At 37.8% G+C, this 19,078-nt stretch overlaps 1 protein-coding gene across 3 annotated transcripts in view; it reads left to right on the forward strand.

The window, feature by feature from the left end:
- The window catches only part of HMGCLL1 (3-hydroxy-3-methylglutaryl-CoA lyase like 1), a 79,805-nt gene that overhangs the window by 9,730 nt on the left and 50,997 nt on the right, over nucleotides 1-19,078 (forward strand). For 2 of the 3 annotated variants that reach the window (XM_061990063.1, XM_061990064.1), the window contains exons 2-3: nucleotides 13,790-13,867; nucleotides 14,817-14,924. In XM_061990063.1, the coding sequence (XP_061846047.1) occupies nucleotides 13,790-13,867; nucleotides 14,817-14,924 (186 nt within the window). Of the gene's footprint in view, nucleotides 1-13,789; nucleotides 13,868-14,816; nucleotides 14,925-18,778; nucleotides 18,875-19,078 lie in introns of all 3 variants that reach the window. The other variant, XM_061990062.1, reaches the window with a different exon arrangement.

Raw genomic sequence — 19,078 nt, forward strand, 5'->3', positions numbered from 1 at the left:
TTGATGGGAGACCCGTGTTCTCTTGTGCTATGGCTGGAAGGAAGTCAAGTAAGATGCATCTCAAATACCTGTAGTTAGCCATCTCACTTGTGCCTTTACTGTTTGGCTGAGATGTTTCATGTCCTTTGGCCATTGATGACAGTGCCAAGAAGTGGCTTGATTTAGCCAGAGGCACTTCATTGTTGATACCATTTAAAAGTCTCTATAATATCCAACTTTACCTGCAGCAGCAAAAAAGGGCACAGATCCTGTGTCCTACACGCTGTTTAAGGAACTTTAAGACATTATATGTGAATATATAACTTGCCTTTACTGGATACGTAGCACACCTGTAGACATAAATGTGTAGATACATAACCAGGTGTCTTAAAGTCCAATCAAGTCCTGCCACTAAGAACATTTCAGGACATTTTGAGGTGAGTGAGTGGTCTGGCTGAATTGCTGTTTAGTCCCTAGCTATTATTATTTATCACCGGAGTTCAGGACAATTATGTGCCACAGTAAAATGAAAGTACAGCTAATGGTAATACTGTAAGATATTTTTTACTTATTTTGTGCTTTGTTAACACTGACCTACAGGTCTTATTACCAGTTTTAAAACACACACTTCTTTCTCATCTGTTGTCAACTTATCATTCAGAATATTGTTCAGATTTGTGTGATTAGAACACATTACAATCTTACTATGTTACTATTTAGTGTAATAAATTGGAAATGTAACCAGCTAGGCAAAAGCTGAGTTGTATCATTTTGAGTACTTTTTAATAAGCTCTTAAAACCTGATATATTTTTTTTAGTGTTTATTTTAAAAATAAGGCATTATATCTGTATTTTTTTAAAATCTCAGGCAAGGAAAATTTTCAATAGCTTTAGTTATTATTATCAGTTAAATGGTCAGAAAATTATATTCTTGAAATACGCTCACATTTGGCCGATTCCATTGTGAAAATGTAAACTGGAGACATTCAAAGCCCACCTGGATGAGTTCCTGTGTGACCTGCTCTAAGTGGTCCTCCTCTGGCAGGGGGATTGGACTAGATGATCTTTTGAGGTCCCTTCCAGCCCTTGAGATTCTGTGATTCTGTGACCAAGAAGGTATAGCATTCAAGATACCGTAATTTCCTTCCTCCTGTTTGGAAATTGTTGTGGTAACAGTTTGCAGATGTATTTTTTTCTGAAGAGCTTTATACATTTTAAATTCTCCTGAAGGATGAGTTGCCAACAGTGGCTAAATAAATAACCGTTAAGCCACTGTCATTTTTATCAGTGCCTTTTGGAAAGAGAGCTGTGGAAAACATGTTGGTGGGCCAGCTGAACTTGAATTAAATATTTCCCTGATCTTTTAGGTACTGCCTTTGGACACAGAAGGTGATTTTGAAGACAATAATGATTGAGAATAGTTGATTTACTTCCAACTTTATACTTGAGTTCTTATAAGGTCTATGTATAACTCACTTTTGCTGATGTTGAGGTATTCCGAGAGACTTATCTGGTAGGGTGGATGGGCTAGCTTGTCAATTCAATGTTTTTTTTTTTTACCCCTTGATATTGCAAAGTGTTATAAAGGGCAAATTACTTTCATAATGTTGGTCATGTAAGGATGATCGTGCCTCTGCTTTTTCAGTGTGTGTGGAAAAACACCACTCTTTGGCCTTCTAGAATTCTGTCTTCAGTCTTGCCTGTAAAACACCATACACACCATAATACTATTACCATAAATAATAGTAAAGGAAAGTGTGGGAGGCTTTGGCTCCAGTGTCATCAGTATGCTGTTGCTCTCAGTTCTCTATATCCTTTTCATCCAGCCCAGATGGCAGAGTATAATTGCTTTTCCAGGCTTTGACTGAGATAGGGATATGGATGAAAGTGAGTTGGCTGCAAATCAACTTGGTTAATGGAGAAATGCTGCCTGTTAGCCAAGGGAAGCATTTAGGGAAATAGAAAAAGGTAATGTATATGCCATGTCCTGGAAAACTGTGTTTGTCTATGCATCTGCTGCCACCTGACTCTAGTAATACATTCCCTTCATCGTTATTTTGCAAGTTAACCAAAATTATCTGTGACTATAGCACATCTGTCTGCTTTTAGGTGGCATGAACTATTAGCTGTAATTGACATTTGTATTCAGACTTCTGCAAATCCACATGCTCTACATTTGTTGAAAATAGCAATTAAAGTTTTTTTAGAAGATAGCAAGTCATCAATGATAATACAGAAAGTTCAGACTCATCCAGGAGTCTCTTGTTTGACAGATTTGGGTTTTTTTTTTTTTTTTTTTTGTTCTGTCAGTTTATGAATGATTTTATGTAAAACACAGACATGAATAGGAAAGAAGGCATTTAATTCACAATCTTTGAGCTTCATTTTATCTTTCTCAGTATTTGACCTGTAATGCTTCTACTTTTTTTCAGAGCATCCAACATCACGGCAGAGAATTAGAAGTGGTTTGCACTCGCTCTTTGAACTAGCTACTCCTTCTGTTAGACGTTTGGTCTCCAGTTGCTGAGATTTCCTTCTTGCAGGGCTGTCAGAACAGCAGGTTTGGTTGCTGGCATCTGCCTGGCGAATTTTCTGATCCACCTGAAATATTTGTGTGACTCTGTACTGAGAGTCCTTGGCAGTGTAGTTAGAAGGTAGCGTGAACGGTCATGATTTTGATGACCACAATATAAAACGAGTATGCAATTTCAATGTTCATATTTCTTACCTTTGCTTACTAAAGGGAAAGTCTTCTAGGAGTCTGTAACTATCTTCACATCATAGTTGTTTTTATACATAATTTCAAATATACTTTCATCAGCTTTGTTTTAATTGAGATATCAAAATACCTGAAGAACAATAAGATTCAAAACCAATAAAATATGTCAATTAATAATAAATCTAGAATGTTGATATTTATATGTCTGTATGTTCCTTAAATATTGTTTCTAATATTTGAAATTATACTAGTAATTGTATATATCATTATAGGATTATATATCATATATGTTTCTTCATGAATGTTTATATTTTGAATAGTTTATCTTAATAGATTTTACTCTTTATCATTATGTAAGTTGGGAAATACAGGTTCTACTTGTTTTCTATCCAGCATAGTCATTATTGTATACCTTAGATAAAACCTTCAGTTAAATTGTGTTCTACCATTTCACTGTATTTATGCTTTGCAAAGTTTTGGGATTTGAAAACAGTATATGAAAAGTTACAAAGCAAGGATTTAGTCAGAACTGAAGCTAAATAATATTGGCTAGTAATACATGGGTTTATATACTGTGACCAGGAAACACAGGTGCCCAGTGAGCAGTTCAGTGTAGCTCTTCAGTCTTGGAAGAAATACTGTTACATTTTGTGTTCTCTTCAATGTTGGGGAGAACATAAGGAAAATCTAGTTCATGAAGAAACTGAGAAGGTCACAAAGAAATACAGGACAATATTGTTGCAAGATCAGTGTGGTAACCATGTGATGTATTTGACTAAGAGTAGTAGTTGTAAAATGCATTCCAAACCCATGACATTATAAATTAAAAAGAGGCATCTTTAAGCCTGTTTATTACTTCTGAACTTGGCACTTCCTTGTGAAACATGAAAGTGAGGAGTAGTCTGAGAGTAAATATCAGTTTAGTCTTTGATGTGATATGAAAAGTACAACAGAAAGCAATTTTTATCCTTTCATGTATTTAAAAGGTATTAAAAAATTATTAGAGCTTATTCTTGTGCTTTATAATAAAAGTGAAAGTAGGCACCTCTAAACAGTATTAAAATATATGACTACTCTTTCAATTAAACTAAATGAAAAGAGACAGGGTTTCAGTGTATGTGAATTCATAGTGCAAGCTGAGTTCACTTGAATTGATTATACAAGGCAAATTATATGTTGAATGAAGCTGGAGGTTTTGTTTGTATCTCTGAGTGGCTAAGCACATCCACTGTAAGAGTAAACTCTAAATCATAGAAAACAATATTCAGCAGGTGTTTCACCCAAAGGATGTGAGAGTTGACCTCTTCTGATCTAGCATAAAGGAAAATAGTTTGAGAAGTGAGGAATTCCTTCTCTTATTCCCTCTGTTAAACTCCTGCCGACAGAGATTATATTGATTTATTAACTCTATGGCTCTTTTGGAAAATGTGTTAGTTTGTGTTTGGCCTTAAAGAAATGTCCTTTCATATAGAAAGGAGTTGCTTATTTGATTTGCTACATCTTGTTACATTTTGCTAAGACTTGGGAGATACTGTGCTGTGAAATAAGTTTGCACACTTTGGTACACCTCTGGTAATTCTCTGTGCAGTAAGTGATGTAGCACAACTATGTATCATGCCTAAGTTTTCTCTTTTATGAGGAGAATTGTGTTTGTGTATTAGAGCTCTTTCACTGTTATTTGGATTTTGGTGGATTTTCTCATGTGATAGAATCATAGAATTATTTCAGCTGGAAGAGACCTTTGAGATCATCGAGTCCAGCCTTTGTCCCAGCCCTATCAACCACTCCTAAGTACCATTTCCCTAAGTACAACATCCAACCCTCTCTTAAACACCTCAAAGGACAGTGACTCCAGCACCTCCCTGGGCAGCCCGTTCCAATGCCTGACAACCCTTTTGGGAAAGAAATTCCTCCTCATATCCCTCCTGAACCTCTCCTGGCTGTTTCCTTTCAGGTAGTTGTAGACAGCAATAAGGTCTCCCTTGTGCCTTCTTTTCTCCAGGCTAAACAGCCCCAGATCCTTCAGCTGTTCTTCACAGGAGACGTGCTCCAAATCCTTTACTAGCTTGGTAGCCCACATCTGGATCCTCTCCAGCACTTCCATGCCCTTCTTGTAGAGAGGGGCCCAAAACTGGACACAGCATTCAAGGTGTGGCCTCACCAAAGCCGAGTACAGGGGAATGATCACCTCCCTCCTCCTGCTAACAACACTGTTTCTGATCCAGGCCAGGATGCCATTGGCCTTCTTGGCCACCTGGGCACACTGCTGGCTCCTGTTCAGCTGCTGTCAGTCAGCACTCCCAGATCCCTCTCTGTTTGGCAGCTTTCCAGCCACTCCTCCCCAAGCCTTTAGCGCTGCTGGGAGTTGTTGTGGCCCAAGTGCAGGACCTGGCGCTTGGTCTTATTGAAACTTATGGCATTGGCCTTGGCTCAGCCATCCAGCCTATTTAGATCTCTAACTTAGATCTCTAGATCTAGGTGTCGAATCCTTGTTTGTTGCTTGAACAAGACATTTTCCTTTGAGATTACTCTCCCAGCATCTGATAGTTGTAGCCTCCACCAAGTAAGGAGATAGCACAGCAGGATCAGAGAGAGTTAATGCATAAAGCACTAATTTTCAGATGTAGCTTATGACTGCTGCTCTAATCTGGAGCATGTGATATTACTAGCTTCCCTCAAGAAAGCTTCTTACAGTGCTAGCTGTTAATAACTATTGCACTTTCTTTTAGGTAGAACTGATAGCAAGGGACAAAGAGCAGAAGAAATGGGCTTCATTCGACTCCCAGCATGTATGTCTTGGGACAAAGAAATGCTCAGGGAGTATATATCTGAACAGGGTGCCAGGGAGCAAGCATCAGATATTACAATGAACTCTAGAATAACTAATTTCTCTCATTTCAATTGTCAGGGAGCAGCAAAGTGCATCAGCTCCCTAAGGAGGGGAGCTGGTGGTGGTGACAAGGCTGGCAGGTCAACCAGCCAGGGCCCAGTCACGTACTAGCTAAGTGAGGTGAACAGGGTAGGCATAGAGGTGGTGGCTGGGTTGAAGGAAGAGTCTGGGTTATAGGGCAAGTTTGTGGTGTTAAGGGAAGTCGAAGGTTAGAGCTGGTCCACTGATGGCAATCAGAGTTGGCCATGCAGCACAGTGACACTCAGGCAGGTTCATAGCGATGAGAGAGGTCCAAAGTCAAACTTGAAAGTCAGTCAGTGGGTCAAGATCTGGATCAATATGAATACTCTGTTTACTGAGGAGTTACGGGAAAACAAAGAGGCAAGAATTCAGTTAATCTGGGTTGCTTCTAATGTGTAGCTTGGACAAGAGAATAGAAATCATGGCAGCTGTTCCAAAGAGATGCTCTGAAACAGGAATTAGAATCTTCTAATGTGACTTAAATATCCATATGCTACATATTGCTTTTTATATACCTGGAAAATTGTTGATGTGTAAGGTATCATTTGCTGAGGGTATATTTTGAGTTAAAATGATCTGCTACAAGGATAATGTTACTTCCTCTCTCCTATGTATTTAACTGTATTCCAGTTTTTCAGTGAGGAAGAGCTTAAAAGCAAAGATGAAATGTGACAGCAGGATGGATTGGGAATCATGTCAGCAAGGAAGGGTGAAAACTTACTTTAGAATGACAAAAAATACATCACCTACTGAACTCTTGGAGGAACTAAAAAAAAAATTATTTCTCTTCATAAATCATTAGATGATATATAATTGATTTGAGGCAGATGTCTGTGATTAAGACATCTGAATTAAGACATGAGTAGGTGTCTACAGCAGCTGAAGTTCCTGTGATAGCCGGTGCAGACCTAGGACAGGTCTCAGTTGCTTAAGCATAGGTGCCTAGTGCCATTTGTCTCATATATCCTAGGTGTTTCATCCTTATGGGACAGGCATATCCTGCATATTGTAAAATGCATAATGTCTGGAGCGGCACTCAGTCCTCAAGCAGTTCTACAAACTTGGCAGTTGAGACTGTCAGCCACTAGGTGTGAACTTTAGGATGACCGGAGTTATTCTTTATCTCCATCAGCCATATTTAGCTTTATCTACTTCAGCTGCAATAGGAATGTAGACATCTAGCATGCCTTTGCACACTTGCGTGGAGGGAACTATTTAGAAGCTCAGTTCAGTTGCCTAACAGATCAGTCCGATGCCATTTAAGATGCCCAGGAGTACACAGACACCTTGATAGATTTGAAATGAGACCTACAGTAAATGGGCAAAGTGGGACCTATGCTTTTCCTGATCAGCACTTGGAGGCTAGGACTCTTGAGTCATCCAAAATGACTGCAGGCACATATGTTTAGACAGCAGGAATGAGCTGAGGTTTCTTAACCTTGAGCTGAACACCACTCTTAAAATTAATCTTCTGTAGCTTTGGAAGACCTATCCTAAAGGATACCAAAATGAATGGTAATATATAGGTGATATTTATTTATTTTTTTAATCTATAACTGTATGTCCATGAGCATGTATTTAAGAATGTGACTTGAGTTTTCTAGTTTTGTGAGACAATATTCTTAACACTGCAACATTTTTTTACAATCTCTGGAACATTCCCTATTCATGTCCTTTGTTACCTTTTGAACTGTCACTTCATAAGAATTCTGTGCACTTAATTGTTTTTACAAAATATTTTTGTTTATAATTTATTAATAAAAGTAATAGTTATCCTATTTGGTAGTTAATATCATTTGCACATTTTGATCTTTTTCTTTACCATTAAAGTTCTATTTCTAAACAGGGTTACATCAAACAAGTTTAGCTGAATTCCCGTCTTTAAAAATCTTATATCTTCTGTTTTTATATGAGTGACTTGTATGTTATTGTAAATAACCCTGCATCAATTTAAGAGCTGTACTAGCAAATTATATTAGAATTTAATAATTAATGTAAATGCCAGTAGAAATGTTAGAGCTATCACTTTACAATGGAAGTCCCTACAGTGAATTCTCAGTTCAGATAATCTCCAGATAATCACTATTCTTTCATGAGCTCACAGAAGCCCTCCAATGAAAGTTATAAGCATATTAAAATTAATTTGAAGAAGTGGACTGAAGTAATACCTGTAGGTTTAATCCCCAATATAAGAGAAATGTGATCGTACTGGATCAAATCCAGCAAATGGCTATGAAGTTGATGAATGGATTGGAACATCTGTCATATGAGGAGAGGCTGAGAGAGCTGAGAGTGAGTAGCCTGGAAAAAAGAAGACTTGGGGGGATCTTAGCAATATGTACAAATACCTAGTGGGATAAATAAAGAAGACAAAGTCACTGACAGGACAAGAGGCAATGGGCACAAAATAAGGTACAATAAGTTCCATTTAAAGATCAGAAAAATGTTTTTTACTTTGAGACCCAGAAGTCTCCATTGTTGGAGATACTTAAGACCCAATATGATTCTTGGCAACTGGCTTTAGCTGACCCTAATCTGAGCAAAGGTGGTTGAATGAAATGGTCTCCAGACGTTACATCGGACCTCAATGAGTGTTTGGTTTATTCCAGATAAGTTAAGTCTGCATTTAACTGATTTCATTGTGTAACAATTTACTTGCATTTTATGTTTTGCCCTCCTACAGATGATCTCCAGTTGACTGAATTCTTTCTTGAAGTAGGAAACCCAAAACTAGACACAGTATTTCTACTTATTAAGTGGCAGGCTACTTTTTTATCTGTGACATCCTCATGTATTGTCTAGAATTAGATTTGCCATTTCATTTTCTTCTTGTTTTTAAGATCCCAGTCCTTTTCCATAGAACTATTTAGTCAGCTATTCTCTATCTGTATTATACAAAAAAATTTTTTTGTGGGGTCAAAATTATTAAAATAGAGAAATAACCCTGATAAAATTTGCAAAGGACAACATTTAAAAATTCTTTTCATTAATCAGTCAGCATCAGATGCAATAAGGATAGTCCTAAGTGTTATGTTATGTATTGCTTTTATTGAAATGCATCATATTTATGTCTCTAGTATGTCAATGGAATTTTGAATTCCAGTCCTACTGTCTTAAGCACCTGGAACTGATGGTTGTTAGCAAGTTGGAGCATCACTTTTTTCTGTTGTATCTAATGACAGGACAAGGGGTAATGGAAAGAAGCTGGAACACAAAATGTTCCATGTACACATAAGAAAAAACTATTTTACTGTTCAGGTGAGAGAGCTGTGGGACAGGCTGCCCAAGGAGGTTGTGAAGTCTCCTTCTATTGAGGTCTTCAAAACCCACCTGGACGCGTTCCTGTGTTGACTTGTCTAGGAGGACCTGCTTTAGCGGGAGGATTGGATTAAATGATCTCAAACGTCCCTTCCAACCTCTACCGTTCTGTGATTCTATGAACTACTTTGTTTGTGATATTTTTATGTTCTCATTCAGGTCATGCATATGCAATGACACCATAAGAAAAACTTACTTAGTGAAAGCTTCTCAAGGACTGATGAGTTTTTTTGCCTGTCGTGGCCTGTTCCTGGTTACTGTTTGCCCAGTGGTTGTATCAGCTGCATGTGGCAGAAGTTGTAGGACAAATACTCAGTTTATCTTTACTGAGGGATATTCACTAGGTGTGTCCCAATTTTCTTTATATTTATTTATATTATTTATATCTCACAGGCGAATCTTTATTTTCTCTCCAATTAACTTGGAAATGAGTGTTTTTTATGTTTGCCTTCCAGTAGCGTGAACTATATAAACAAGACTCTGCAATACCACTTCAATTGCTATTTGATGATATATTAAGATTTTAATTTCTTCCTGTTTATTTCCTCTATGTCTTGTAAAGTTTAGAGGCAACTGTGTCTTCAGAAGATTGACCACTGTTTTCTTTGTTCTCCTTCCAGTAATTTTATTATTTATCACAGAGTCTTCTCCCAGTCTTTGGGCATTTGTCCATATCACTGCATATATACATACAGAGTTATGATGCTACCTCCCTGCTGATGTGTTTTTAAAACTGCTCTCCTGAATAATTCGTCTTTGAACAAGATGGCCTACCTTTGTTTGGTTGTCCTCTGTGCCAGAACACCACCTTGTGGAAAAGGAAAACAGAGCTTCATCTTTGCTTGATTAGAAAGATTGAAAAAACCTGAACCTCCAGATTCTTCTCCTGTACTTTTGGGTCCTTTCAGATACTTCTGAGCAGTTCTGGGTAATATTGGCCAGTGCTATTTATTAGTGTCCATGTGAATGAATGAGCTTCATGGAACGAATATCAGAAGGCTGAAAGAAACTCAGCATCTTTAGTAGAAGTAGTGAAGCAGGGACAGAGCTTAAAAAGTATGTTTATTTAATTTGGTTATATTTATGGTTATGTTAAGAAGATTATACTGCTCTAATTAAGGGTTACTAGGATTTTCTATAATATATTTGAATTTTCAGCTATTTATAGCTCAGGGAAAATGTTTCCGTACAGAAATTTGGCATTTAGTGTGTCAAGCTGAATGGTATGGTTTTCCTTTAACTATTTTTTTTAAAAGACTTTGGCTGTGTTCTGTTTTGAGGGAGGTGATTTTTTTTATGGCTTTATATGCTTTTTGTTCTCCTTTGGCAAGAATTGATATACGGAAAAACCAAATTTTCCAGGCTCTTAATCTTTTATGTCAACTATTTCCTTTTCGATATTTCAAACATCATACTTTGGTAATCATTACTTTTTAACAGAGCCACTATATAATTCAATAAGCAGTCACCTCTAAGTATCTACCATAACTACTTTTTATGCTTTGTTGCATAAAAATACTTCATATAATACAGTTTAGTGAATATTTTTGTCTGAAACAAAATTATTTACATGACATGTTTAGTGTTTACTGTAAGTACTTGTGTATTTCTGCAAGGTCACCTTTTTTGGATTCTCCTAAAATATGAAAACCGGTTTTCATTTTTATATTTATTTCTATTCATATTTTCTATTTCTTTTCTGTAGACCATTTAATGCCATACTCGAAAGTGTCAAAATTCTCTCAGTTTGTCTCACTGTTGGTTCTGAATGTCTTTTTTTTACTCAAGAGGATGGTGCACATTTGGAATCCTCCGCTTAGAGAACAGTAACAGAGAAATGTTTAAACTCTGCATAAATTCTTAAAGACTTCAGTCTGTTCTGTGGGTTTGAAGCTTGCCTAGTGAATGCAGATGACACTGAACCTGGCACAGAATGGGACTGATGGCTTGGATGGCTTCTTCAACTGTGGTTTAAGTGATGTCCAAATATTCTTTAAGTGTGACACTGTGATCAGAAGACTTCCCAAGACAGCAGGGAGTCTCTTTTTTTTTTTCTTCCTGACAACATTGTCAAGTATATATCTCCAAAGTCTTGGAAGAATAACCTAACAGCTAGTTACAGAGTATTCATTCATAGGACAGGTGAGATTAAGGTGAAGAGGTACTCCTTTACTTGTCTCGATTCATCTTGGGCCATGGAATGGCAAAATGCTAGAGTTATCTTATAATTATGTTAGTCCAAATGTTTTCACCAGAAAATATCAAAGGTGGTAAGATGTACCCATGACAGAAAGGCAGGAGACGTTATTAGTACCACAGTGGACGCCACTCAGAACTGAGTGACCTTGAAGACAGGAGCAATCAGTGTACCATAGATGAAATTAGGTTAAATTCATTGCAAAGCAGGACTCTTCTGAACTCTAATCTATTAGTTCATCAGCTTGAAGATTGTAAGGATTTGTCTGTAGTACTGCCGTGAATTTCTACTACGTGTCCCTTGTGAGAGTCATACCATACATGGTTCTTTCTCAGTGTCATGTTCAAGAACAGTCAGTTCAAGTTGGGACTGACTAGTGGACAGAAAAGCTATAGAGAAAATCAGGTCACGAGAAACCTGGAATATAGCTCAAAGAGTTTGTATGCCTGTTAAATCACAGATGGAAAAGAAAAATCAATATTTAAATGCCTTTCTTCAATGTCCCTTCCGAACTTCTGGCCCCTACAAAATCCAAGGGCTGCAGACATCGCCTGAAGGGCTGTGTGAATGGCTACTGCATGTGCTGTAGCTGTGGGAACTCTGCTGTAAAGACAGGTACAGTTCTTGATTTCACCACAGTAGGAACTGAATAGGATTTACAGGATTTGGCCTCGAAATCGAACATTTTTGCCACCAAAGTTTTATGGACTTTGTTTTTCATGTTCTAAATTAAGCTTTGGTACACACAATCTATTTTAGCTCTTTTTTTTCCAATCACAGCTTTACTCATAATGCAGCTGTGGCATTTGTCTTGTAACACGAAGGATCTGATAATCATGAAGTGACCCAGATTTATGCCCTCAGTGCTGAAGCAGTGCCATATTTGTGAAAATAACTTTAAAAAGGGGAAACAATATGCAGCAGATGTGAAGGTTTTACCTTCACATTTAAGTAGGTTTATACTGTCAGCGAGTGTGGGCTTAGCACAGCCTGATAGAATTTTAACTTACCAGATTTTCCACGTGATCTATACAGATACTATGCAGCTGTTTCCCATTCTTTTTACTGTGCTCAAATAAATACATAGTAAGCAGAGAACTTACATTTATCCATGGGCACTGAGAACATGAGGGGAGACAAAAGGTGCTGCTGAAATGCACATTTTCACAGAATCACAGAATGGTAGAGGTTGGAAGGGACCTTTAGAACTAATCTAGTCCAACTCCCCTGCTAAAGCAGGTCCACCTAGATCAGGTCGCACAGGAATGCATCCAGACTGTTTTTGAAAACTACCAAGGAGGGAGACTCCACACCCTCCCTAGGCAGCCTGTGCCAGGGCTCCCTCATCCTCATCGTGAAAAAAAATTCCGTTACTGTGAGGAGAAATTAGCAGCTGTTTGGTTGAAACAACCCTGATGATACTAGCTAGGGCGGGATGAAAAATGGGTTATTTATATGGTTATGGAGTATGTGAGATTAGTGGCTGTCTTTAGACACTGCAGAAGTGACTCTTGGTCTCTGGGTAAGCTGTGACTCCCATGGATGGGAGTGTCCCCCTGGGCTGACCTTCCCGTGTTGTCCTTCCAGTGGCGTTTCACTCTCAGGGAAGGTGCTCTGTGCAATGGGAGCAGCCGTCTTGCATGTAGCTGATCCCAGCATGTACTTCCAACACTGACCATGGAGACATTGGGTTGGATTCTGTATTTGGTGCAATACATAAAATGTGGCATCTCCAGAGCTCCTGGTGAGACTGTCTGCATCCCTCCTCTCTGCTCCTCTGGGCATGGGCTATGCGGCCCATGTTGGCCATTTGATGTGTTTTTAAAGACACACAGCTTTTAGGGGGCCAGTCTAAGCAACTGCTTTGAACTGTTGCAGGACTTAAAGGTCCAGGTTATGTTAACTGCTACACCTGTCAACTTGATGCAATAATGGAGCAGCTAAATAATAAAAACGGAAGTTTCATTTCCCTTCACCTGCTTTTCTGCGCTTGTTTCTCTTTTCTCCCCTTCCCACTCCCTGTGCTCTCCTTAGCCTTTTGACCTTATCGCTGTGTTCCTTCCCTCCTGTCACTGTCAGCCTCCTGTGTTTCCAGAGCTGCTGTTACACCTGGAAATTTCTTTTCCTGTCTACGAGGGGCTTTCCTTGTTCTCCTTTAAATCCTTCTTTAAAACTTTCATGTTCAGACAGAGGAATTACTTTCATCTTTCATTAAAAATCTCTTCAACATTTCTTGGCTGCTCTGTTCTTCTCAGATTTATAGCTTAGTCTTGCAAATGTTTACAGAGAAATAACTGTTCAGTTAAATTGAGAACATTTCAGTTAGAAATTTGGAGGACTGTATCATTCATTGGGAAGCTTTTTGAAATGGGGATATTTCTCACTCTGTAAAACACAATGTTCATTTATGATTTTATGTACATTTTTATAAAATGCATTTGTGGCCTCAGAGGAGCAATGGGATATGCATGTGGATAAATTCTGCTTTTAACTTTTATTCCCAAGCTCAAGGTGTGGAAAATGTTCTTGCAGATTTTTTAAAGGCTGTGACCAAACTTAATGTTGACAATATGACTTTATACCCCAATTCAGGACAAATACAAGCTGTACCTTTGATCTCAGTGACCTTCATTGTTTTCTATTTCAGTATTGATTTTTATTTCAGGAATCTGGAGCATCTGGACTGCCTGAGTACATAAAGATTGTAGAAGTTGGGCCAAGGGATGGATTACAAAATGAAAAGGTAAGGTTTTTTGTTGTTGTGTTTTGATATGGATATGACTGTTATTGTGTAAAACAGATACATCCTGCTAATAATGTTTCATGCATTTTGTACAATAAATGTATTTATTTTACATGAAAAACTGTTCTGTATATTAGAATTAAAGTATATTACTATTTAGCCAGATGTTAAATCATATAATTTCATTCTATGCTTGGTTAACTAGCCTTTCTGTGACTCAACTGCCATTTTCTTTTTCTGTAATTTGTCTCATCAATCAATAGCATTCTGTCATGACATACTTGGTAAATGCCATGAAACACTGACTGTCTTCATAATATGTGTTTGTGCCAGAAGTGCCACTGTAGTAAGAATAGTACAAAAGTACAATAATGCTTCTTGATTAACAAGCATGGAAAAAAAGAGAAATTATTATTTTGATGTCATTACATCGCTGAAGGGTGGGAGTGACGTGTGACAGAAGGTTGAAAGAAACTATGTAAAACTGGGTACATGTATCAAAACAGTCAACTGTTTCCACAAACAGGATAAACTTACATTGTTACTGATATCAAAGATGTTAATAGCATTAAGAGAATGGCATCAGCTGTGAAGCTTTTTTTTTTTTTTTTCTGCTATTTTTCTTTGTTTGAACTATTCTGTGTTACTATTTCCTTTGTTGCTTCTTTGCTAGGTTGGTGTTTGGTTGCTAACAATTAGTTAGGCCAGTTTTCTAACTAGTTGCATAGATATGCTTGCTCATTTTTTGTGGTGGACAAAATATGGAGTAGGATCATGTATACTGCCCAATGCTTTCTGTATGCACTAGCTTCCCACTGTCAGGAAACAGCATAGTTATGGTATAATTTATGAGTGTAGTTCATTGTTTTTATTAGTATTGATTATGTACTGAGAACATATCACTTAAGTTTCTTACTGCTGAAATACTTTACTGTCTCCATGTCCATAGGTGATAGTCCCAACTGATATCAAAATTGAGTTCATCAACCGGCTTTCCAAAACTGGACTGCCTGCAATAGAAGTGACCAGTTTTGTTTCATCCAAATGGGTCCCTCAGGTATGTAAAATCATCACTGCTCAGAACTACTTTATTTTAAATGCTATTCCATGCAGTGGAGTTTTGCAGTAGTATAGCCTGTAAAATTATAAAAGAAAATAGAACAGAAATAATGTTGTGTATTTGTGAAATCAGGTGCTGTTGTCACACAATCACAGTATCACAGAATCTTAAGGGTACCTTGGTCACCTTTTGGTTTGGGGAGGCCTCTGCTGATACACTTTACAGCTTTTTTTCATAAGCTCCAAGGCTGATTGAGACTTCTCAAGTGCTGCCTGCTTATCAAGGAGCTGGCCATGAACGCTGGCAGTTAAACTCTTAGAAGCAGTCCAGGCCCTGATAACAGAAGTGCTAGGAGTAAAATTTGTCATGATTACTACATAGCGTCATGGGTTTGATATGAACTGGTTTCTGGTAAGGCAGAAGGGGCTGCAAAGATGGCTCCTGTAAGAAGTTGCTCAAAACTCTCCCCAGCTCTGAGCCAGACCAACTTCTGGGGCTGAGCCAATTAGATGCCTCCATGATCACTTTTTAAGAAGAAGCTGGAAGAGGAGGCTTCTTCTGTTTCTTCTTTTTCTGTTCCTTCTTCTTTTTCTCTGGCTGATAGTGATGCAAGGAGTTGGAAGAAAGAGAGAAGCAACTATGTGGACTCCAAGGTCAGTGAGGGAAGAGAGGAGGAGTTGTGCTGGAGCAGAGACTCCCCTGCATCCTGTGGTGAAGCTGAGATTTGTTTGCATTTCATTAAAGACCCTGTATCAGGGGCAGTGACTCACTTTATAAAAGACCCCACACCAGGTGCAGTGACTATGGCTGGAGGAGGCCGTGTCCCGGAGGGATCCCATATTCATAGAGGCTGTAACTATGGCGAAGAACCCACCAAAGAAGCTCATTAAAATTATGCCCAGAAGAGGCTGTGTCCCGTGGGAGGGACCCTGTATCTGCAGAAGCTGCAACTATGGGGAAGAACCCACATACGAGAAGTTTGTTAAGGACTGTGTCCCATGGGAGGGAACCCCTGTTGGAGCAGGGGAAGAATGTGAGGGGTCGTCCTCATCTGAGCAGAGAGAAGCGGCAGAGCCCATCTGTCAGAGACTGACCACATCCCCTGTTCCCTGCCCCCCCGAGCCGTTTAGAGGGGAGGAGGTAGAGATATCGGGAGCAGTGAGCTGGGCCTGGGAAGAAAGGAGGGATGGAGGAGGGAGATCTTAAAGTGCTGGTTGTAATTTTCTCATAATCCTACTCTCTTTTTGCTTTTTGTTCTGTTCTATTTCTTATAGGTAGTAGAATAAACTTTCCTACTTTTCTCTCTGTGTCAAATACTGGAGTCTGTTTTGCCCAGAACCATAATAGGCACCGAGCCCTCCCTGCCCTTGTCTCAGTCCACAATATCCTTGGTTATCTTATTCCTCCCATCTCGCTGGGGCCTCTGCCATCCTAATGAGGGTGGGGTTGGATGGGGGGCACCAAGCGAGAGACTGTCATGGTGCTTCATTGCTGTCTGGGCCAAACCACGACAATATAGTGTGAGTTATCTTAAATATTGTCATTTCTCTTCAAACATAAATAATTTACCAGATGATTCCCTATTTTCCCTTTGCAGCATGAGGGTAGGAATTAGTGTGTGTGTGTATGTACAAAGGACAACAGTAAATGGGGAGTGAGAGAATTGGTCACAGAGTGCTGAGTGGGAGTAAGAGATGTGGGGATAATGGATCAACAATACCATTAGTAAAGAGCAACTGGGCTGTAGAATGCTGAGTGTAGATGTAACGATAAAGAGAATATGAAGCAGTCAGCACAGAGAGTACTGAGTTTGAATATCTAGATGAACAGTAGTGAGGCTGATCTCTGGGGAACAGTCATGGTGGAGGGACAATGATACTGTAGCCATTAAAAGCAAAGTGACTAGGCTAAGTTTTTCCAAGTGGCATCAAGCTGTGGCAGTTATAGCAAAAGAAGAATGTAGATTTTTAAGCATTAGAAGGAAAAGTCTAAAGCAAAGGTGGATTTCTTCCCTTCACGTTTAATTATATCCTTATTTACCTTTCCTGTGAACCATTAGGAGTACCAAATTTAGCACAGTTGGTCATTTTTGGAGCAAATGAGCAGTCCCTTCTTATCTTAAATTAATATCTGAATACTTTATTTTAATGGTTTAATTTGTGTTCAAAATATTTTTTGTTTAAAAGATAAGATTGTGTTGCTTTGATAGGGAATGCAGTCTTGACTTTGCTCCTTTTGTTTTTTCTTTTCATAGGTCATGGGAATAGAATTCACAGTTATGTTTAGATCACTCATTCACGTATTTCTTTTTTTAGTATTTTAAAGCTTTTATGGTTTCCCATCTACTGTTTCTTTTGGCAGAGATTTTTTTACTGAAAAAAGCTCAAAGAAAAAGTTTCACAGTAGCAAGGTGCCATATAAAACAGGATCCCACACCTATAACCTAAATCGCCAAAAATTATAAATACTTACCATTACAAAGCTTATTTTTAAAGAAATTTGGAAAAGAAATATTTTATTACAATTTAAAATCTTATAGCAATATATGTAAAAATGGGATTTTACTTACAGGAAAAATAGTAATGGGACAAATGTAATACATATAATATTATTTGAATCTGGCAGCTTTATAATGGTTGAAAGAGTGTCATTTTGATTTTCTAGTAGGTTTTAAGTCAGGCTATAATTTGGAAGTGTGGAATTAGTTCCAGTATTTCCTATTTAATTAATCATTTAGTTTGAAACATTCTTCTTTGCCTGCCTTAAGAAATATAGATGCCATTTGTAGTAAGTTAAGGAATGAAAAATTGTTCTTGAAAGACTAAGGCATTACCGAATGGGGTTTTGTAAGGTTATCAGATATGTTAGGTGATCACGCTGATTTAGTTTACATAGGAGCAATTACAAAAAGTTGCTTGTGCCATCACTTGTTTCCTGATGACAAATGAGCTGTGTCTTGCTATAAGACACTTCTCATACTGTTTATCCACTTCCTTATAGATACATGTTGAGGTTACATTTGAGGAGGCACACATGAATTTTTCTGATATTTTTAATGTACTAATTTTTGTAGCAGGAAACCAGTGACAGGAAGATTTCAGGTTGCCAGTAGTATTCACAATTAATAATGTGATGTAAAGCAATATCAAATATTTAGAATTGTGGCACTGGGAAGCTATCAGTAAAGTATTCATTGAAAATAAGGAGTAACAAAAGTTACGTTGTTCATATATCTTTTCCTGTAGTACTCCTCAAATTACTTTTCGTCGGTGTGAAAGGAATCAGAAATCCAAGTGACTATTGTTTGCTTTGAAGATTTGCTTTTATGAGGGATGATTTAATCTGTCAGTTTTTTAAAATTCAAAATCTGTAAGACATGAAATATGAGGGATATATTTTATTAACTACTGTTTTCAGGCATGCACACCATTAAAAAGTACACTAATTTTTCCTCTACTGCTTTCAAGAAAGTGTGCTTGTCTAAGTAACCTACAGTTTATTATGTGAATAAGTCTTTGATTCATCTTCTTGATTAGAACATGGAGTATATTTCATCTTGAATGAGAAAAGTGTAAGAATGTCTAAAAAAGGCAGAGTTTCTTTTGTGAGGGGAGACTGAGGAAAACAAATGCTCGAATAAAGTAATCCCTTTTTACTTTTGCTATAATAAAGAAATGTTCTTTTGAAACAAAACTTTAAATGTATTAAAATATACTGCAGGATTTTTGTTACACTTTTTGTATGAACTCTATACCTAATGAAGGCAAAAACACAGTCTAAGCCAATTTCTGCATAGCTATACAAAATCTGAAAATAACTGCAGATCAATACAAATTATTAATATATTTTAGATGGCAGATCACAACGAAGTAATGAGAGGCATTGAGCGGCATCCTGGAGTCCAATATCCTGTTCTGACACCTAATCTTCAAGGTTTTCATTCTGCTGTAAGTGCCTTCATGGATGTTCACAATTACTTCTTTCATGTTTCAGACGCTTTAATTCAGCACCTTAAACTAGCTGTTTATTGTCATATAACCTGTCCTTTTACAACTAAGCTCTAGTTTTTGTAATTAAAAACTCTCAGTTTTTGTTGTGAAAAATGGGCAAATTTACAGAGTGATGTTAAGCTGCATATATTCTTATTTTAA

The sequence above is a fragment of the Colius striatus genome, chromosome 2, assembly GCF_028858725.1.
Source record: "Colius striatus isolate bColStr4 chromosome 2, bColStr4.1.hap1, whole genome shotgun sequence".
Classification (NCBI taxonomy): Eukaryota; Metazoa; Chordata; class Aves; order Coliiformes; family Coliidae; genus Colius; species Colius striatus.